The sequence below is a fragment of the Oncorhynchus keta genome, chromosome 16, assembly GCF_023373465.1.
Source record: "Oncorhynchus keta strain PuntledgeMale-10-30-2019 chromosome 16, Oket_V2, whole genome shotgun sequence".
In the NCBI taxonomy this organism is placed as follows: Eukaryota; Metazoa; Chordata; class Actinopteri; order Salmoniformes; family Salmonidae; genus Oncorhynchus; species Oncorhynchus keta.
Genome location: NC_068436.1, coordinates 15,960,452 through 15,983,556, shown reverse-complemented (window position 1 = coordinate 15,983,556; position 23,105 = coordinate 15,960,452). Strand labels below are relative to the sequence as shown.

Below are 23,105 nucleotides of genomic sequence, written 5' to 3'. Positions count from 1 at the left end.
TCTAGAGACGAGACGCCTGCTCTGTCACCAAAAAGGTCTCTCTGTTACTAAAAGGTCTCACAAAGGTGACCATTTAGGCCTCTGTATGTGTTCTAGGAGTCAGGCATTTCTTGCATATGGTCCATTGGAACCACGTTAACGGTTGGTATAGTGGATTTTGGCTATACATTGTTGGTAGGTACATAATTACCACTCGCAAAGTTACATGAAAATGTTTATAAAAGCATTGTTTCCAAAAACCTAGTATAGATAAAAAGGTAATAAACACAATAGAAACAAACAAAAAAAGCACTAATAAAAGTCATTCATAATTTTTTACATAATTCAACATCATAATTTTTTCAAATAAATGACTTCAGTTCCTCTATAAATAGAAACGGATTAACTAAATACCAAGACAGTCTGGTACTAGACTGGAACAAACGCTACCAAATAAACACAGCAGTCAACATGAGAACAATGACTACTGGAGGGCAAAGATTCCACATTAATATTCATGTGGTGAAAATGTACATTCATGCATAGATATTGAACGTTAGAGTGACAGTTCAGCCAAATTACTCATTTACAGTGCTAGTGTAGCAAGTTCAGCAAAGCCAAAGCGTGGATTGCAGTCTCCACTTGTCCAGGAAATTAATACGTGAATATGTAATTTGGCGGAACTACCCATTTAACCTGTCTCAGTGCAAACCATAGGCACACTGCTTCATGTTATAACATATGTATGTTGAGAGAAACTACGGGCAGTTTGTCATTGATATAACCACAGAGGAGTGAATTGTAAGGCAAAGTAAGACACTTCTTATGTGAACTTCTTAATAAACCGCAGCTTCAGATAGGCGATGACCAGGAAAATGAGTGTCATTATTGCCAAGGCAACGTGGTTTTCCCATAGGCCCCATGTAGTGTATTCTATTCCTAGGTAGTCCAGGTATTGTTCCCCTGTGCACCTGGAATGAGATGGAGAGAAGACCAAACAAACATTCACCACGGTGTATCTATGGGATCCCGTGGACATGCAAGGCTGGGTCACGTTAAATAGGAAGAAAGTGTTTTGAAACGGACTGAATCCTGAACCTGAACTAATTTGAGTTTTTGGCTGAAAAGAACTCAGGTGGGTCAAATGTTATTGTGTCGTAGGATAATTATTGTGTTTATTCTCTAATATATATTTTTTAATTGTATCAAATAATTCAGCCTTCGCAGCTATTGACACCCAGTAATGATGACTTATTGAAATGAGCCATTCTCTAATGTACGGTAGAGGATCTAGCTAACACAACTGCTGCTCCATCTACAATGACTTCCTCAGTAGATGGTGCTAGAGGTACTACAGTGATCATAGGCACTGCACTTAATGACAGCATGTTTGTAGCCTACTGATAATACTAGTTATATACCGTATAAACTGTATTTAAGTCAACCAACATCTATCACTATTTCTAAGCAAAAAATCTAAAGATAAATTCCACAGTGTGTGTGTGTGGATTACGTTACTCACGTTATCCCGAGAGTGTGAGTAGTGTTCATACTGCAGTTGGTCATCATGCCAGAGCCAGGAGACATGGTGGTGCGAACGGCAGGGTCCTCACAGAACTTCAGCCCCACAAACTCGTTGATCTCCAGGGCCTAGTCATTAAGAAATGTTACAATACTTAATATTACAGTTTTATTATAGTATATAATAACATACGGAATATATTAATATTTAAAACAATTCTATATGTAATGAATAGCGCTATAAAAGTTGAATAAATGAAACTTATTAATACAGTATGGCAACATTTCACTAGATCAATTAAGAAGTTGTGGCTGACTGAGGTACTTACTGTTAGACCGTAGCGAGGGATACTGAGGTACTTCAACCAGGCCAGCCAGTTCATGATACTGGGCAGGTTCACCAGCAGACCTGAGAAAATCTGACAACACATCAATAAATATTCATTCACCAATGACATTGAGGTTCCAACCCCTAAATTACAATTTGACCATGAAATTGCCATTTTACAAGACAGACCTGGTAAAATGGAAGGAGCCCAACAAGCAGAACAAGATACAATAATGTTATCGGATCCAACACAGCCACAAAGAGAGAGTTGAGCGGCGAGCCAGCAACCGGCAACAGGAGCGTTAAAATGGCAAACCAGCACCTGGAGGGTTGCCAGTCCGGATCCCGGGTCTGACAGGAAGTAATCTGGCAACCGAGCTGGCAACCGGAGGGTTGCTGGTATCAAATCCTAGATGCTGCTGCCTGCCGTTTTGCCCTTGAGCAAGGCACTTAACTCCCCACAACAACAGCTCCCCGGGCGCCCAGTGTGGCAGCCCCCAGCATATCTACAAAACCTGGCGTGTATGTATATGGGTCTTTCAGAGGGGTGAGGTTAAAAGTCCAATTTCGGTTGGGACCTCGTGTGCAATTGACCAATAAAGATCAAACGGAAAGACAGACAATAACACCACAGATCCTACATCACTTTAATCCAAGGCTAGAAAAGATGACGGCCATTCCCCACTGTAATATCCATGTGTAACCTTGGTATGCAGCGCTAGTTTATATTTATGCCTATACATAACTAGCAAATAATACTAGTGGGACAGCGCTGAACTTGAACCATAACTGGCATTGCAATACAACTCAGGTGCACCCTGCACGTCCCTGAGTACCCCACCACGCAAATGTGGCCACCACATTACACCCTCGTCCCTACACTCACCATCATGAAGACGAAGCTAATGGTCATGAAGATGTTGGCCATTGCCACCACACTCTGGTCGGCAGAGATGGCCATGGTCATGGCGGTGGCTGTGTAGGCCACCAGGGTTACGGTGAACATGAAGATGAAGAAGGCTGCTGGAGTGGTTTTAAAACCTGCAGGAGAGACACACACACTTGAATTTTAAGATCATTTCAGAGTCTGGTTTTGAGTGGTAGGGTACATGCCCCTCTGCAAAGAGGGTTTGACCTTTCTTGACCTTTTACTGTCTGTGCCATTACCGTCTCAAATCTAATTGTATTTGTCACGCACAGTTTATACAGCAGGTATAAAAGGTGCAGGGAAATGCTTGTGTGCTAGCTACCTCAACGTCTACTCTATGTCCCTCTACTTTCCTTCCATCTTGACAATTCAAACGTAATCTTCATAAATGCAAATGTCTCATTCCCATGTTGTGCATCCAACCCACCAATCATGAAGTAGGCCACGCAGCTGAAGACGATGGCGGGGATGGTGCGCAGGGTGATGATGTCAGACAGGATCTTGGACAGGAAGTAGACTGAGACTCTGTAGTACCCGCTGATGTACTCATGGCTGTTGGGGACAACAAAGACAAGAAGTCTAGATGAACTCATACTGAGTGGTTTATTTGATAACTTCCTTGGCTAGGGCCATTTGGAACTAATGCTTGACGGGGTATTTCATACTGAAAATGCTCATTTACAGAATAATTAGAAGTACAAAGGTCAAACAGGGAACCTAATGTAGCTGTAAACAAATGCTTGTTGGTCCGTTTCATACTGATAAGTATTTAGGCAGAGACAGTGTCTTCATAATCACATGTATATGTATATATATATACAATAGAGAGTGCGAGACTTGTTGTTTTATATATTTTTTCTTCATTTTTCCTCCACTCCAGATCCAACCGTATACATACGAACAACAACTTACAGACACACACAAACCATGTCTACATCTAATCTGGCTAGACCCGCATGCTCACACCCCCATATTCCAGGTTATAGTGGTGCCATAGTGGTGCCACTGGTCTACTACAGTACGTACACAAACAGCTTCCTCTCTGTGATGAAGAGTTCTGCAGCGGACAGCGTGCTGAAACATTGGTTGGTGGTGATGAAGAAAAGAGCACCAATCCTACAAGAGGGGAAACATCAAGTCATGAAATCCTTATGTTCTGCCCAGTCGTGCATGACATGAAAGGGGGTAAACCCCTATTGAAATGAATGCTAGATGTTTTGCTGTGTGTGTACTCCATCGGCCTTCAGACTAAAGGGACCAAGGCAGTGGAGTCGTACTGTAGGTCTAATTGGACCCAGAGCTGGGTTCAAATCTCAATTATTTTCACATGCATTCAAAGTAAGTATTCAGATACAGTTTATTTGAAAATACAGGTAGCTGAATATTTTAATGTATTTGGAAATACACTTGGAAAGTATTTGTCAGTATTTTCAAATACCTGGGTTAAATAAATGGGAGTGTATTTGAGTATTTGAAATACAATTTGGCAGACTATTTATTTTTTCTATATATATATATATATATATATATATATATATATATATATATATATATTTTTTACAAATAACCATTCAAATACTAAATTAAAAATAATTGTTTGGGCTATGTATTTGAAAATACTCAAATACACATAAAAATACATTTCTAAATACTACATAACTCAAATACACATTTATTTGAACCCAGATGTGATTGTACCAATAAAATAAATGAGCAAAATCCTGATTATTGTAAGCAGATTAATACACTAGTTGAAGACACCCTAATGTACCTGTCCTCTTGCTCAGTTGTGCACCGGGGCCTCCCACTCCTCTTTCTATTCTGGTTAGGGCCAGTTTGCGCTGTTATGTGAAGGGAGTAGTACACAGCATTGTACGAGATCTTCAGTTTCTTGGCAATTTCTCGATTGAAATAGCCTTTAATTTCTCAGAACAAGAATAGACTGATGAGTTTCAGAAGAAAGTTCTTTGTTTCTGGCCATTTTGAGCCTGTAATTGAACCCACAAATGCTGATGCTAAAAAAATACTAAACTAGTCTAAAGAATGGCAGTTTTATTGCTTCTTTAAACAGAACAACAGTTTTCAGCTGTGCTAACATAATTGCAAAAGGGTTTTCTAATGATCAATTAGCCTTTTAAAATTATAAACTTGGATTAGCTAACACAATGTGCCATTGGAACACAGGAGTGATGGTTGCTGATAATGGGCCTCTGTACGCATATGTAGATATTCCATTACAAATCAGCTGTTTCTAGCTACAATACTCATTTACAACATTAACAATGTCTACACTGTATTTCTGATCAATTTTATGTTATTTTAATGGACAAAAAAGGTGCTTTTCTTTCAAAAACAAGGACATTTCTAAGTGACCCCAAACTTTTGAACCGTAGTGTAACATAATGTAATAACATCTCTCTCCCAAAGCAGAGTCATTTACTAACCTAACCTTTACAGGCTGACACTGCCGTTGTTCTGCCCCATGGGTTCCCATCAGTTTCAGTCTACAGATTAATCGGAATCAGATCACCTTTACGTCCCATTCTGAGATGGATTTAAGGTGTTGTGATAAAAATGGTTCCCCCACCTGTTCTGTATTCCACTCTGGTTGTCCTTCACCCCGAAGAAAATGGCACCCACAATAAGAGCCAGAAAAATGGTGACTCCCAGCTGCCCAAAAGAGAAACATCGTAAGTTTAGTAGCCAGGTCAAAGGTCAGCAAATCAGACAAGCATAACGTCATATTTTACATCATGACCCAAAATGTGCCGTGGCATTGGGGAGTAAACAATCTTATATGTCTGGCAATATGCCTTACACAACTGAGACTTCAGTCGCATGAAGGAGCCCATTTTGATCATAGGTCCAGGCACATTTTAATGTAAACACATCTCTTTAGGTCTATAGAAAAAAGGGTTTAGCTCTCTCTCAGAGAAGAAAACAATATTATATTCTTAAAATACAGTTAGGTAAGATGCTATGATGAATACAAAGGTCAGGAGAAGTATCACTACTTATCCTGGCCTTGCAGAGGCAAAGGGTCTAACCCTGATAGAACCTGATTAGTCTATTAAGAACCCTGATAGAACATGATTAGTCCATTAAGAATGTGGACATTCTTAAAACTAGGTATATTCCCACACAAACTACACCGAATCAGCGCTCTCCCTCATCCACACTCTCCCTCATCCATTCTCATCCACAGACCGGTAGTCCATGTCGGGTAAGAAAAAGAGAAAACAAAGAGAGAAAGGGTGAAATCTCCAGAGCGACATTTGTTTTAATCCTGACGATTTACATTTTATGACAGGCCTAACCGGCCCCAGCGCGGTTCCCAGGGTGAGAGGATAAGCTAATAAGGTTGAGCCTTTTCACCTCATTCCCCAAGCCCCTCATGTGGAAGCCCAGCGCGGGTCATGGCGTGATCATGTGACAAAGGTCTGGGCCCTGGCCACTGGGGGGGGGGGCTGTGGCCAGATATGATATCACTTCAGTTCTAGGCCCGGAGAGGCAACAGCTGGGTCACAACAGTCAGCAAAGCTGATTAGCTAGGTCTCCGGCCCTCTAGCCTTTAAGATCCAGATCCCAGCCTGGGATTATTGTCGATTTACTATGAGGCCAATTAGCTGTTAATAATTCTTGAAGTGAGATACTTCTGATGGCATGTTGTTGCCTTGGATGACTAATGAGGGCACTAAGTCGTCAGAACTCCCTCCATCTCTGTCACCCTTTAAGCGCAAAAAGAGCTTGTTGTGAAGTAGAGAAAAGTACACGGGCTGCAATTAAAAATCATACTATTCTCAAGTCTTGCTCGGAGGGTAAGTCCGGTCATAAGGTTGTTGGTGATAGGAGCGGAGCTAAATCCATTACCCTTTTATTCGGAGAATCTTCTCCCCAATTGTGTGTGTTTGAAATGAGTTTAGGGGACATTGGTACAGCACCTCTTAAACTTTAAACTCACAAATAGAAATCCGGTGAGTATTGGTGTGTGTGTGTGTGCGTCTGTATCGGTGTGTGTTCTAACCTGTGCGACGGAGGTCTGGGGGTTCAGCGCTAGGTTCCGGAAGGTTCTGCCTAGGACCCAGTGGAGCTGGGTGAAGAAGGAGCTGTTGTAGGTGATGGTACGGGACGTGGGCTTGGTGGTGTACTGCTTTCCCTGGGTGATCCTCTCCAGCTCGACCTGGGTGTCTCTGAAGTAGGAGCAGTTCCTGTACTCCTCCACTAGACGCTCCTCGATGGTCTGCCTGGAGCCACTCAGCTCCTCAAAGTCAATGTCTAGGAGGGGAGAGAACCGAGAGTCAATACACACTGTTAAAGGTTGGAGACCATCACCCCTTAATTTACCCATGACAACAACCCATTTTTCAATCCATCCCCTTATCCTAAGTGCAAAAGACCCAGATACAAATTCATTGAAGTCCAGTCCGAGATTCGGCTGACTACTCCCATTGTGCCAAAACGGTTCCTTCCACAATCCACACCGATAGTGTATTCCTGTCGCTATTAGCATTAGCCGTAGCCTCTCAAATGCCAACAAATCCTACTGTACCAGTACAGATCAGAGGGTTTTTCACATTGAGCTGATAGGATTAACGGGGGTTATCCAACTGCCTGGCCTCCAACCTCAGGCCCTGGCTGCAGCATCAGCCGCCCGCTCCCTCCAACCCCTGTCCCTGTCTGGGCAACGCCAAGCCTCCTGCAGCCCTAATCTTACTGACCCAGGGGCAGATGTTGTTTGTGTTAGAGCGCTGGGTCCCTTGTTCTTTTACTATGCTGCCAGGGCTCTAAGGCACCTTTCAGGTACTTGTGAGACTTGAACTCATATACTGCACACTGTTTGTGTGTGTGTGTGTGTGTGTGTGTGTGTGTGTGTGTGTGTGTGTGTGTGTGTGTGTGTGTGTGTGTGTGTGTGTGTGTGTGTGTGTGAAAATGACCTTCTCCCTGAATCTTGTTCATAGCAGTGGCAGTAGAGTCTCCGTTGATGACGTCTAGGAAGAAGTCGGCTGGGTTGTTGTGGGCCTCGCAGGCGTAACCTAGGATACAACAACACATGTGAACATTAGTCTCCCCTATATCAATCTCTATTCTGCTTTGTCCCATTCAGGACTTTTACATAAATCTAACTTCCTTTATCTCTTAAACAACACATCAACGGTAGCTCCTTATACTTTGTGTGTAGTATTGGTATTGAAGGTTACCTATGTCGGCGAAATAGTCCAGTGCATTCTGGGCCGGCCCATGGTACACCTGTTTGCCGCTAACTAGCAGGGTCAGGGAGTCGAACAGCCGGTATATGGAGTAACGCGGTTGGTGGATGGACATGATGATGGTGCGTCCCTGATTGGCCATTCTAAAAGGAGATAAGACAATGAAAAAAGGCCTGGAGGTCTACATTTAACAGGGTAGCCAATAAGAAAGGTAGGACATTTAGAGGACAAATGTGGTGCAAATTAAACAGGAAAGGGAATAAGAAAAGCATCAAATATGAAATGTAGGATACCTACCACAAACCCCACCCATTATGAATCAATCGAAATTAAATTAAATGGCATTCCTTCTTGGAATAGTAGTGCTATACCTTTTGAGCAGCAGCAGGACAGAGTTAGCGGTGCTAGCATCCAGGCCCGTTACAGTAACAGTTTAGAGCTACAGATACCTTTTGAGCAGCAGCAGGACAGAGTTAGCGGTGCTAGCGTCCAGGCCCGTTACAGTAACAGTTTAGAGCTACAGATACCTTTTGAGCAGCAGCAGGACAGAGTTAGCGGTGCTAGTGTCCAGGCCCGTTACAGTAACAGTTTAGAGCTACAGATACCTTTTGAGCAGCAGCAGGACAGAGTTAGCGGTGTTAGCGTCCAGGCCCGTTACAGTAACAGTTTAGAGCTACAGATACCTTTTGAGCAGCAGCAGGACAGAGTTAGCGGTGCTAGCGTCCAGGCCCGTGGTGGGTTCATCCAAGAAGAGAACAGAGGGGTCGATGATGAGCTCCATGCCGATGTTGGTCCTCTTCCTCTCCCCTCCAGAAATCCCCCGGATCATCTGGGTACCAACCTGGGGAGGAACACAATCACATCACATGATAGCCCTTGGACATCTATCAAATGCTGTATGGTACCACAGCCTTCTATGACATGATAGCCCTCATATGGCCCGAAACCTTCAAAATGACATTGGAAGACATTGGTGAGAAGGAAGCAATTTTACTGCACATCTACAATGGGTATATAAAACATTAAGAACACCTGCTCTTTCCATGACAGACTGACCAGGTAAATACAGGTGAAAGCTTTGATCCCTTATTGATGTCACTTATTAAAGCCACTTGAATCAGTGTAGATGAAGGGGAGGAGACAGGTTAATTAAGGATTTCTAGAACTAGAGACAATTGAGAGATGGATTGTGTATATGTGCCATTCAGAGGGTGAACAGGAAAGACAAAAGATGCCTTTGAATGGGGTATGGTTGTAGGCGCACCAGTTTGAGTTTGTCGTGAATTGCAACCCTACTGGGTTTTTCACGCTCAACAGTTTCCTGTGTGTATCAAGAATGGTCCACCACCCAAAAGACATCCAGCCAACTTGACACAACTGTGGGAAACATTGGAGTCAACATGGGCCAGCATCCCTGTGTGTGGGGAGGGGTGCAACTCAATATTAGGAAGGTGCTTGGTATACTCAGTGTATATAGTGGAGGGAAAATACTGTGGACGGTTTGACCATAGAGATCCTATTAAACTGCATTTAGTCCTACTCAAATTAAAATTCCTAATGCTATGGATTTGACTCTCACAGGCTCATAAAACTACCATGAATTTAGTCCTGAACAGCCATTTCAACATTTCCATTCTATGTTACAACGTACCTTAGCATCAGCCACCTTGGTCAGGCCTAGCTCGGTGATGAGGTCGTTGACCCTGGTGTCCTTCTCTTTCTGGGGCACAGAGCGGGGCAGACGCAGCGCTGCAGAGAATCGCAGGTTCTCCCTCACCGTCAGAGTCCCCATCACCACGTCGTCCTGGTGAGGTCACAGAGACAAAGGTCAGAAGTCACTGACTAGGGTAATATGGTCAGGAGCTTTGAAAAAAGTACTGTAGCTATACTGTTTTTCCCAGCTGTTGGACCCTAGAGTTTTGTTGTACATGTCTCCTTTGATTATGCTCTTCTAACGGCGCCATGGTCTCCGACAATATTTACAACAGGTAGCCAATAGACTTACCTGGACAACATAGCCGGAGAGGCACTTGAAGTTGGGTGGTTGTGGCGCCCCGTCGATCAGCACCTCCCCTGAGAGACCAGAGGGGTCCTTCCTGGCTGCTAGAACGTCCAGGAACCTAACCATAACGTTAGATCAATAATCACTATGGCAACCTGTGGGACCTTTTTTTTTGTAACAAGCAATGTAATGCCTTCAAGATAAACCGTTGTCATCAACAGAATACTCACGAGGACTTTCCACTCCCAGTGGGTCCTAGAATAGCATTTAGACCCGGTCTCATGATGCCACTGCAAGACAACGACAAAACGCACAAGATATTTTCAGTTGCACTGAAACATTCCACACATTTACCAAAATAAACATGTAATCAACACACATTGTGTTACATCATGTTTTACACCAATGACAAGTGTAGCACTGTATTCTAAATTATGAAAGACTTACAAAACTTAATAAGAGTATAGGCCTACAGTTCAGTTGCAAATCAGTAAATGGATTTGGATATGTGTACCAACAACTGAGTCATTCATAAGCATTTCAAACTGTTGGACTAAGTTGGTAAAATCAAAGCTAGATGAACCTAACATTGAATCAATACTAATAAAAAAGCCGATTAAGGACCAAGAATTATAGGACAGAACTTTTATCATCAAACAAAATGCTAGATTTATAGCACCTTACGACAGGTTTATAGCACCCATTCAAGTCATGGGCAAAGCATTTTTGTCATCTACTTTCTATACGCACAATGTTACACAAATGTCTTATCAATCCATTACATACGGGGGCGAAAGTTATCACGCCAGTCCAGCAAGTTTATCAAGTGTCAAGGGCTTGTGGTTTTAATGTGTAAACATTGTCTCTATAGCATAGTCATACACACGGAAGAATCACAAGAGTGACAGAAGGAAAAGGAGGAGGTTTGGTTCTCCAATTAACCGATTCAAACAGCACAAAGAATACGGTGACACCCAAAGACCTCCAACAATCTGAGAATGAGTTCTATCTATACCATTGTATAATGGTCCAAAACAAGAATACATAATCAAATTTTGTGATTCCACAAAGAACATTTGCACAATTGGTATAAGAAAAAGTATCTGTCATATAAAAACAGAATTAAAAAGCTGAATTATAAAGGCTTGTATTGTGGAATCACGTGACAGCATTTCCTTTGGTTCCTTGGCAGCTTGCTCCGCAGTGCATCAAAGAGATTACACGCAAGAAACCATGCTTAATATCATATAATTAACACTAGAGGAAACGGACCAAAACTTGTGTGAAATGACGCATTCCTCCCTGGGAAATGTCCAGTACATTTAATGCCATCAGAAAAAAAAGACACTTGAATGTTCCGCTGCACTATTGTTCATTGTGGTCTGAGTATGCGAGCCCTAATCTCAAATGGAGAGGCCTGTATGTTTTGTCAACTTGTGTTAATGATCTCTCTCCCTCTTTTGGATTCACTTCACTTTCACGCTCTCTCTGACACACACACACACACACACACACACACACACACACACACACACACACACACACACACACACACACACACACACACACACACACACACACACACACACACACACACACACACACACACACACACCTAAAACCTCTTCATGAGCATTGGAGAGGCAGCAAACTTAATTCCTATAATTGAGTTAGATCCATCAATGACACTCACAAGCATTCCTAATTTGTTAACACTCCCTTAATTCACTAGTAAAGGGGCAGTGGTAGACAAAAGTAGCCAATTGTCATACTTGAGTAAAAGTAAAGATACCCTAGTAGAAAATGACTCACCCAGTAAAATACTACTTGAGTAAAAGTCTAAAAGTATCTGATTTTAAATATAGTTAAGTGTCGAAAGTAAATGGAATTGCTCAAATGTACGTAAGTATCAAAAGTATAAATAATTTCAAATTCCTTATATTAAGCAAACCAGACGGCACAATTTTCTAATTTGTTTGTTGTTGACGGACAGCAGGGGCACACTCCAACACTCAGACATAATTTACAGACAAAGCATCTATGTTTAGTGAGTCCGCCAGATCAGAGGCAGTAGGGATGACCAGGGATGTTCTCTTGATAAGTGTGTGAATTGGACCATTTTCTTGTCAAAATATAACGAGTACTTTTGGGTGTCAGGAAAAATGTATGGAGTAAAAAGTACATTATTTTATTTAGGAATGTAGTGAAGTAAAAGTTGGCAAAAATATGTAAAGTAAAGATACCCTCAAAAATGACTTAAGTAGTACTTTAAAGTATTTTTTACATAAGTACTTTACACCACTGTAAAGGGGTGTGGTGGTGGGCAGGAATACACTGAGGCTGTACCAAGAAAGACAAGCAAACAGGCTCAACACAGAGCGAGAAAGAGGTGAATCTGCCAATAAATCCACATCGAATTAGCTTCATAATCACCAAATGTAATTGGGTGGTCAAAGTGTATATTAACTTCAGGTCCACTAGCATTTCAGCGCGTGTGTGTGTGTGTTATTGTAGCTAGTTATTGAGTATTCTTACATGCACAGTAATAATTTGATATTAAACTGATGAATGGCAGTAGGCAGATTATGCAATAGCCATGTAAACACCTTACTCTGCTTATCTTAAATCAGCGTAAGGTCAAAATCGAAGTAAGCATATGCCAATAAAAAAAAACAGGTTTTCTGAGCAATTGTTGGAATTATTAGGACATGTAAACACCTTAATCTGCGTTCCAGCTGTGTATTTGATCTGCGCATGTGCCAGCACCAGCCGAGCGAGCCTCCCTCTTTAGCGCGAGTGAAGTGAGTTTGGAACAACTGAATGTATGAGTCTTAGAAGTAGTTTTCACATACAAACTTTATATGTCCCAACTCAGAATCAAATATGCTTCCAAAAAAATAACATGGTCGCTGTGGTTGAGCGTTAATTTTAATTGCCGACTTTCTGCATTTAACAGAATGCCATCAGGTAGCCTGACTTCAGATGTGTCCATGTAAACAGAATTATTAGGGAAATTGTTATTCTTGCAAAGCATGTAAACATTTTCCTCAAACTATTATATTAATCTATCCACAATAATCACCTTATTGTGTGCATGTAACCTTACTCATTGTATGCCATTTAGCAGACGCTTTTATCCAAAGGGACTTATAGTCATGTGTGAATACATTTTTCATATGGGTGGCCCCAGCGGGAATCAAACCTTTATCCTTGGTGTTGCAAGCTCCATGCTCTACCAACTGAGCCACACAGGACTGTGTGTGTGTGTGCACGCATGTGATCAAACTCACTTTAATCATCCACTAGTCAATTAGTATCACTACAACTTGTGCGTTTGGGCATGTTTCAAAGTGGAAGCCTGTGTGTAGAATACATGAGAGTGTGTGTGCATCTTTGAAAGTGTGTGTTTGTCTGCTTGTGTCTGTGGGTACATGAGACCAAAGGATCCACTAACTCCACTCACTTGAGGTCCACCAGTATCTCCCTGGCAGTGTTCTTCCTCTTGCAGAGCGGTCCAGTCTTCAGCTTCACCTTGTACTGTATGCTGTGGAAGCTGACCGTGGAGCCCCGGGGCTGCAGCTTGTTCAGCTCCACCATGGTGCTGCTGGTTATGACCTTGGTCCTGGGCGTCCCGTTGGTGGACGTGACGGCTTCAGTCATGGCGACGCTGATGTGATTGGCTCGATCGGTCATTATCTGCAGGGGTGAGACCTGTGGGGATTGGTCAATGGATAGGTCTGAAATTGATACACTATTTACCTTGTGTAGTGCACTACTCAAATCAAATGTTATTAATTGCGTGCACATACTTTGCAGATGTTATCACAGGTGCAGGGAAATGCTTGTATTTCTAGCTCAGACAGTGCAGTAATATCTAACAAACCACACAAATCCCTCAAAATAAAAAGAAAGGTATTAAGAAATATCATGACGAGCAAATCAGAGTCCGGAATATAAATATCTATGTATGTGATGGTGTGTATATACATTATGGACAGTATATGAATAGAAAAGGTGTGTACAGCAGTAATTATATAGGATGAGCCTTGACTAGAATACAGTATATACATATGAAGTGGGTAAAACAGTATGTAAACATTCTTAAAGTGACCAGTCTTCAATGACGATGTACATAGCGCAGCAGTCTCCAAGGTGCGGGGTTGAGTACCAGGTGGTAGTCGGCCAGTAACAGTGACTAAGGTTCAGGGCAGGGTACTGGATGGAGGCCGGCTAGTGGTGACTATTTAATAGTCTGATGGCATGGAGATAGAAGCTGTTTTTCAGTCTCTTGGTCCCAGCTTTGATGCACCTGTACTGTCTCGGGTGGCTGAGGTCCTTTATGATCTTCTTGGCCTTCCTGTGACACCGGGTGCTGTAGATGTCTTGTAAGGCAGGCAGTGTAGAGAGCCCTGCGGTTGCGGACGGTGCAATTGCTGTACCAGGAGGTGATACAGCCTGACAGGCTGCTCTCAATGGTGCATCTGTAGAAGTTTGTGAGGGTCTTAAGGTCCAAGCCGTTGGGTCTTAGGGGCTGTTGCGTCTTCTTCACCACACTCTCTGTGTGGATGAACCATTTCAGGTTGTCAGTGATGTGCACGCCGAGGAACTTGATGCCTTCCACCCTCTCCACTGCTGCCCTGTCGGGGTGGATGGGGGTGTGCTCTCTCTACTGTCTCCCGAAGTCCACGATCAGCTCCTTCCTTTTGTTGACGTTGAGGGAGGGGTTATTTCCCTGGAACCACTCCCCTCACCTCCTCCCTGTAGGTTATCTCATCATTGTTGGTAAATCAAGCACACCACTGTTGTGGCATCTGCAAACTTGATTGAGTTACTTCTGACCAAAGGGATTCTCGTCAAAAGAAGTGCACTACTGTATGGAGAATAAATAGGGTGTCACTTAATTTGAGATTTAGTGGATAAATAGGACTTTTAATGTGTTTTATTGATGCCTTTAGGACATACTTTGGTGTATGAATCTGAGAGCTTCAAGTAAGGGAGGGATATACAGTAGAGACAAACTTCAGACTTCTAGGATGAGTGATATGCATTTATCATTACGCAATACATTTAGATGTGGAGAAGTGGAAACATTGGACACATTGTCTGCATATCTGAGCACATTTAATTAGGATCAGTCTAAATGAATGTCATGCGACCTTTGCGGTGGACTGGTACATAGAGAGAAATAAGCTTGAGAGACGGAGCGAGAAGCTTGAGACACGGAGAGAGAAGCTCGAGAGACGGAGAGAGAAGCTCGAGAGACGGAGAGAGAAGCTCGAGAGACAGAGAGAGAAGCTCGAGAGAGAGAAAGAGAGAGAAGCGCTCCAGAGAGAAGCAATCGAGAAGCTAGAGTGAGGAGAGACACAAAATCGCTTTCAAATGCAGTTATAAATACATTATACCACTCTAAATACCGCTGCTCTGGCATAGGCTTGTTGAAGACAAATTAAACCGAATAATTGAATCTATTTAATCCTATAGGAATGTATAGACACTGGAAAACAGTATACTCGTCCAGTGAGCAGACATGCGTTGAAATGTAGTTAGTTGAACCACTTTCCACATGTACATTCATTGTGCTTACTTTTCTTTTTAAACACACTCTCAGCATAATTGCTACAAATGTATATCATAGCCTAGACTAATTGAAAATGATATATTCATGTTTTACCATGACTGAAGATAGCCATACACATTTATAAGCTAAGCCTTTTTTATTGACTTTTCTGTCATAAAAAGACTAAGCAGGACAGATTATGTACGAGAAATACAGACACATTTGTCCCATGAAGACGAATAATCGTAGGCCTTCTTGGAAATATGATTTCTGAATGGTTTGAATGGGTGACCCTAACGGTTCAACTGGGAATGCAATGCATGGATGACTAAGTAACGTTAGGTTGTTTCTGCGTGAAAAAAAGTTTGTAGCCTTCATTTCATAGACGTAAAGTAAACAACAATATTTTATTGTACAAAAATGCTAAAATAACTCAATGTTTTATTTTACCAAACACGCATGCACTGGAGTGCGTCATTTACAAAAACTTGAACAAATTTGAATCATCGTCTGGAACTAAAATATCATCAGCGCCCGCTATTTTTTATATAATACTAGCATGTATAAGCAGGATGTTACTAAAGAATTCACCAGGAGGATCACGTCACCGTTATGCATGGCATTTCGCCTCCAAATGATGTAGCAAATTTAGCCGAAAATAAAATATATCCCATCTGAAAATATCATGCAAAACGGATACATACCCGCCTGTAAACTTTGAAATTTCTACAGTCCTCTCCAGTCTTGTACTAGAAAAGACCGAACCAAACCACGCGTGTGACCAACGATCCGCTTTGGCCAATGAATTTATACTACCGGTGTTGAATAAGAGAAGCGGCTATGGAGAAATCTCAATACATACTCTTCGCGTCATCTCTCCTCGGTCTCCTTCTCAAAACCCATTGGAGGAGAAGGTCAGAGGGGCGGGACCTCTGGCTTTCTCATCCAATGGGTTTTGAGAAGGAGGCGAGGCGAGAGGACGCGAGGATATATACTTGAGATCTTTCCTATGACAGTATGGGCGCCTCCCAAACCGAGCCATGCTGTTAAATTGTGCAAAGCGTGTGCATGAATGGTTCAACCAGGACATTGGCAAATAAGCATGGGCAAATAAGCAATTCTTAATTATTGCCTCATTTTCACAAAATAAAACTATCTTTCAATTGCTCTCATTCGTATCTAGAGCACAACCCCAATGATTGAGATCATCTTCAAACTGATATTTCAGGACTATGATTTACATGTAATTTAAGTGGATTTCAATAGAAAATTTGATAAATTGAAAGGACTGTATAAAAATGACTATATTTATTTGATCTGGTAACCTAATCAGGTAAAACTCCGGACCTTAAATGGTATGACGTAATCAACCTGTTATAAAAAGGTTTCATATGGGCTATGATGGGACCAGAGTTTTCCTAATCATGTCAAATGTTGTTTTTTAACTTCTGGCCTTGACGAGGATGGAAACCCTGTCAAACTACAGCAACCTTGTATTTGTTCATATGAATTATATATGAATTACGTTTTAATTGACTATGGGGGGTTCCTAGACACAGACACAGAGAAAGCAACATGATTGGACAATAAAACGCACATGGCTGAGCTTGCTTTGTGCAGGTTTGCATCGTGTTTGTACTGTCCAATGGTAGGCCTAATTAAAAATGTATTCACAGTCTATAACAGCTATTGTGTTTATTCATTCCCGTTAATCATTTTGGATCAAAAAAGTACAGATAGCCTAGTCAGCCCAGTTTTTAATATAAACCACATGTAATCCCATTCACGTTCTCACAAACAAATGGGCTATACATATACAACGTTTAAAACCGCTTCGTTTACCCTGGCCAGAGGGACAGAGCGCATTGTAGGCTAACAGATGCTGCTGTTAGTAGCCCAATCTAGAGTTGATCAGACCGAAAAATAGTATCGTTTCAATGCAATACGTCATGTCAGATCGCTAATGTTCAGGTATTAAGAATTCTACATTTTTGTAAACGTTTTTTCTTGTGTCAACATTTATGTAACAGTTTTTGCTTGTGTAGGGGGAGTGATGTGTTATCAAGCTTGCTAAATACCAGAGGAAATTAGAGAGCGCGCCTTGAGCTATCGCGCGACCTGCGATTTTCGTGAATCAAGACACGCAAAGCGCTGCAGCAGCACTCCGATATGAAGGACATAAAAATGTTCTGCGAGTTGACAAATCTTTTGAATACTAAGCGTCGATATATTTTATTAAACTAAATCAGTTGCTTCTACACTTGATTAAAAAGTGCTGTGACAAATACCGCCTCCCCCTCGCCATAATGTTTCCTGTCCCCCTGACTGCTGTAGGTCTCTACATATCATTCTAAGTAGTCTATATATTTTTGGTGTATATAGGCAAAGATTGCATTTGGATTACTTATACAGTGTTATTTGGGTTGTCAACTGGATTCGTTCTGACGGTCGTGATTTCTTGTTTTTTATGATTATTTATGTAGACCTACTTGTGAGACTTTTTTGCTGCATTGTTAGGCTCTATAACACAAGCATTTCCCTGCACCCTCTAACATTTGCTGCTGGGAAGCAATCTCTTCAAAACATTTCAGTAATCACACACATACTCAATTATATCTTTCATAAAGACAAGACAACATATTTCTATTCTACACTTCCTAAACAAACACATCCAGAGTATCACATACCAATATACGTAAAATATGTCTGGAACGCAGTCCTTCACAGTCAACACCATAAACTAGTAATGGCAAAGGCCCAACTATGTTGACTCAGGGTAACACCTCATACTTTGCTCAGGAATGACCACAGCTGTCTCTTTAGAGAAAAGGAAAGGTGACGGATGACAATTCATGCTAATACACATTGAGAAAACAAGCAGAGAGAGCTGGAGTCACCAGTTTGTCAGCATTATGAATCAAATCAAATGTATTTATATAGCCCTTCGTACATCAGCTGATATCTCAAAGTGCTGTACAGAAACCCAGCCTAAAACGCCAAACAGCAAGCAATGCAGGTGTAGAAGCACGGCGGCTAGGAAAAACTCCCCAGAAGGGCCAAAACCTAGGAAGAAACCTAGAGAGGAACCAGGCTATGAGGGGTGGCCAGTCCTCTTCTGGCTGTGCCAGGTGGAGATTACAACAGAACATGGCCAAGATGTTCAAATGTTCATAAATGACCAGCATGGTCAAATAATAATAATCACAGTAGTTGTCAAGGGTGCAGCAAGTCAGCACCTCAGGAGTAAATGTCAGTTGGCTTTTCATAGCCGATCATTAAGAGTATCTCTACCACTCCTGCTGTCTCCAGAGAGTTGAAAACAGCAGGTCTGGGACAGGTAGCACGTCCAGTGAACAGGTCAGGATTCCATAGCCGCAGGCAGAACAGTTGAAACTGGAGCAGCAGCACAGCCAGGTGGACTGGGGACAGCAAGGAGTCATCATGCCAGGTAGTCCTGAGGCATGGTCCGAGGGCTCAGGTCCTCCGAGAGAGAGAGAGAGAAAGAAAGAGAGGATTAGAGAGAGCATACTTAAATTCACACAGGACACCGGATAAGACAGGAGAAGTACTCCAGATATAACAAACTGACCCTAGCCCCCCGACACATAAACTACTGCAGCATAAATACTGGAGGCTGAGACAGGAGGGGTCAGGAGACACTGTGGCCCCATCCGATGATATCCCCAGACAGGGCCAAACAGGAAGGATATAACTCCACCCACTTTTCCGAAGCACAGCCCCCACACCACTAGAGGGATATCTTCAATCACCAACTTACCATCCTGAAACAAGGCCGAGTATAGCCCACAAAGATCTCCGCCACGGCACAACCCAAGGGGGGGCACCAACCCAGACAGGAAGATCACATCAGGGACTCAACCCACTCAAGTGACGCACCCCTCCTAGGGACTCAGCCCCTGTAATAGTGTTAGAGGCAGAGAATCCCAGTGGAAAGGGGGGAACCGGCCAGGCAGAGACAGCAAGGGCGGTTGCTCCAGAGCCTTTCCGTTCACCTTCACACTCCTGGGCTAGACTACACTCAATCATATGACCAACTGAAGAGATGAGTCTTCAGTAAAGACTTAAAGGTTGAGACCGAGTCTGCGTCTCTCACATGGGTAGGCAGACCATTCCATAAAAATGGAGCTCTATAGGAGAAAGCTCTGCCTCCAGCTGTTTGCTTAGAAATTCTAGGGACAATTAGGAGGCCTGCGTCTTGTGACCGTAGCGTACGTGTAGGTATGTACGGCAGGACCATATCAGAGAGATAGGTAGGAGCAAGCCCATGTAATGCTTTGTAGGTTAGCAGTAAAACCTTGAAATCAGCCCTTGCCTTGACAGGAAGCCAGTGTATGGAGGCTAGCACTGGAGTAATATGATCAAATATTTTGGTTCAAGTCAGGATTCTAGCAGACGTATTTAGCACTAACGGAAGTTTATTTAGTGCTACATCCGGGTTGCCGGAATCGGAAAGTAGAGCATTGCAGGAGTCTAACCTAGAAGTAACAAAAGCATGGATTAATTTTTCTGCATCATTTTTGGACAGAAAGTTTCTGATTTTTGCAATGTTACGTAGATGGAAAAAAAGCTGTCCTTGAAACAGTCTTGATATGTTCGTCAAAAGAGAGATCAGGGTACCAGAGTAACGTCGAGGTCCTTAACAGTTTTATTTGAGACGACTATTCAACCATTAAGATTAATTGTCAGATTCAACAGACAGCTCTCTCACGACATCACGTATCTCAGTAGCCAAGACAAGGAGGGACCCAGGGTGCGTATTTGTACCCGTGGTGTGTGTGTGTTTGTGACTTATTTCTGGTTTGCTTTTTATGTGGTTGTGTAAACATGGGCTTAGCTGATAAGAGAAAAGGGAGGGTAATGTATAAGAAAGTAAATACTTCCCAGTTACAGTCGGAAATCATCAATCAAGTTATAATTAGTTTCATAACGCCAGATTATGAAAATTATGAAACAGTCCATCAGCATTTCATAACATTTTGAAAAAAGACAAATAAAATAAAATACATCTGTTTCCCCATCAAATTGTTGTTGATATTGAAATTCGGAACAAATTCATCAAGTAAAAATATATATATATATTTTACTAGAGACTATGATGATTGTATCAAAATCGAATCAAATCAAAGTTTATTGGATACAGGTGTAAACAGTAGTGAAACGCTTACTCGCTAACTCTCCTCAACAATTAAGTACAATATCAATATCAATCAAGAATCAAATGCCAAATAAAAAGTAAAAAAGAACAAGTAGCAAATAAAGTTGAAGGTGAAAAAAGCAATTAAAAACTCTTTGAGATGTTTTATATACAGTTGGATTTATAAAATATGCTATGTCAAATTATGATGACTGTTTTACAAGAGTAAAGTGAGACATGACTTGGGCTTCTCTGTATACATCAATGATGTTGCTCTTGCTGCTGGTGATTCTCTGATCCACCTCTACGCAGACGACACCATTCTGTATACTTCTGGCCCCTCTTTGGACACTGTGTTAACTAACCTGCAGATGAGCTTCAATGCCATACAACACTCCTTCCGTGGCCTCCAACTGCTCTTAAATGCAAGCAAAACTAAATTCATGCCTTTCAACCGATCGCTGCCCGCACCCGCCCGCCCGTCCAGCATTCGCTACTCTGGACGGTTCTGACTTAGAATATGTGGACAACTACAAATACCTAGGTCTCTGGTTAGACTGTAAACACTCCTTCCAGACTCACATTAAGCATCTACAATCCAAAATTATATCTAGAATCGGCTTCTTATTTCGCAACAAAGCATCCTTCAATCACGCTGCCAAAAATACCCTCGTAAAACTGACTATCCTAGTGATCCTTCAGCGATGTAATTTACAACACTCACACATTTACAACACATTTACAACACATTTACAACACAGCCTAGTGGTTAGAGCGTTGGACTAGTAACCGGAAGGTTGTGAGTTCAAACCCCCGAGCTGACAAGGTACAAATCTGTCGTTCTGCCCCTGAACAGGCAGTTAACCCACTGTTCCCAGGCCGTCATTGAAAATAAGAATGTGTTCTTAACTGACTTGCCTGGTTAAATAAAGGTAAAATAAATAAAATAAAACTCATAACACTCTACTCAGCAAATTGGATGTAGTCTATCACAGTGCCATCCGTTTTGTCACCAAAGCCCCATATACTACCCACCACTGTGACCTGTATGCTCTCGTTGGCTGGCCCTTGCTTCATATTCGTCGCCAAACCCACTGGCTCCAGGTCATCTATAAGTCTGCTAGGTAAAGCCCTGCCTTATCTCAGCTCATCGGTCACCATAGCAGCACCCACCCGTACCACGTGCTCCAGCAGGGGTATATATCACTGGTCACCTCCAAAGCCAACTCCTACTTTGGCCACCTTTCCTTCCAGTTCTCTGCTACCAATGACTGGAATGAAATGCAAAAATCACTGAAGCTGGAGACATATCTCCCTCACTAACTCTTAAGCATCAGCTGTCAGAGCAGCAAATATATAAATAGCCCACCCAACTGTCTCATCCCCATGTTATTTTTTGTTGTTGTTGCTCCTTTGCACACCAGTGTCGCTACTTGCACATTCATCTTCTGCACATCTATCACTCCGGTGTTTAATTGCTAAATTGTAATTATTTCACCACTATGACCTATTTATTGCATTACCTCCCTAATCTTACATTTGCACACACTGTATAGACTTTTCTATTGTGTTATTGACTGTACATTTGTTTATCCCATGTGTAACTCTGTGTTGTTTGTGTCACACTGCTTTGCTTTATCTTGGCCAGGTCGCAGTTGTAAATGAGAACTTGTTCTCAACTAGCCTACCTGGTTAAATAAAGGTGAAATAAAGAAGAAAAAAATAGCTTACATAAAGTTATGATAATAATAATAATGCAAGGTAACACAACAAACAGCAAGAGGGGTGATACAATCTATTTAATTGACAAAAGGATACAGCAAGTGTAGAAAACAGTTGTTTAGTGGAGATATTCTATATTTGGTCCAAAGTGCAAGGGATATGCAAGAGGCACTCCCTGACAAAACAAACCAGAATTTCCATGAGCATTCGTGAGACTGACTGATGCATGCGTGCATACATGAGGCGAGCCCGCACGCCAATGTACACCATAGCTAGAAGCGTTCCCACCCACATCAACTTTGATACACATCTGAAGACTGCATGAGGGCACAGGTGAATGTGAACTTCCATAACCTACAGATGTAGGATCTTAATGTGAACTATATTGGTCCGAGCAAAAAATTATCTGTAGTTATTAGCTGGCTGTGTGAAAAGTAGGTTACATGAAAAGTGCAATACTGTTAATATAACAGTGTGTTAGTGTGTATTTTCAGTGAATTTATGTAAATCTGCATTTTCTAAGGTGTAGGAAAATTCACAGCAACAGTGATCAAATTAAGATACACTTGTAGGATGAGATTACGTAATACAATTTCAGACAACTCCTGAGAAACTGATGGTTGAGGTTGTCCGATTCCTTTTTCCAGGTACAGCAGCTGCTCTTGACTAGATTTCAACCTGCTTGTTTCTCCTACCGCCCATAGTT

At 42.0% G+C, this 23,105-nt stretch overlaps 1 protein-coding gene across 3 annotated transcripts; it reads right to left on the bottom strand.

The window, feature by feature from the left end:
* Positions 1 to 201: 201 nt before the first annotated feature.
* LOC118381548 (broad substrate specificity ATP-binding cassette transporter ABCG2-like) lies at positions 202 to 23,069 on the bottom strand. 3 transcript variants are annotated; one of them, XM_052464817.1, is made up of 17 exons: positions 16,227 to 23,069; positions 14,077 to 14,835; positions 13,429 to 13,676; positions 10,196 to 10,255; positions 9,969 to 10,083; positions 9,615 to 9,767; positions 8,647 to 8,804; positions 7,955 to 8,106; positions 7,691 to 7,789; positions 6,781 to 7,031; positions 5,344 to 5,426; positions 3,783 to 3,872; positions 3,184 to 3,308; positions 2,715 to 2,869; positions 1,830 to 1,919; positions 1,502 to 1,629; positions 202 to 950 (listed from the first exon to the last, which is right to left on the bottom strand). In XM_052464817.1, the coding sequence occupies exons 3-17, from the start codon at positions 13,656 to 13,658 to the stop codon at positions 803 to 805; spliced, it is 2,037 nt and encodes a 678-aa protein (XP_052320777.1). In that variant the 5' UTR covers positions 13,659 to 13,676; positions 14,077 to 14,835; positions 16,227 to 23,069; the 3' UTR covers positions 202 to 802. The 3 variants fall into 3 exon arrangements, with proteins under 3 accessions (XP_052320777.1, XP_052320776.1, XP_052320778.1); XM_052464816.1 differs by lacking the exon at positions 14,077 to 14,835; XM_052464818.1 differs by lacking the exon at positions 14,077 to 14,835 and having other exon boundaries at positions 13,429 to 13,661.
* Positions 23,070 to 23,105: the final 36 nt, after the last annotated feature.

Coding starts and splice junctions, on each gene's coding strand:
- LOC118381548 (XM_052464817.1), bottom strand. CDS start 13,658: ATGACCGATCGAGCCAATCACATCAGCGTCGCCATGACTGAAGCCGTC. Junction 5,427..6,780: donor CCCAGACCTCCGTCGCACAG/GTTAGAACACAC, acceptor TCTTTTGGGCAG/CTGGGAGTCACCATTTTTCT. Junction 3,309..3,782: donor ACAGAGAGGAAGCTGTTTGT/GTACGTACTGTA, acceptor TGTCCCCAACAG/CCATGAGTACATCAGCGGGT.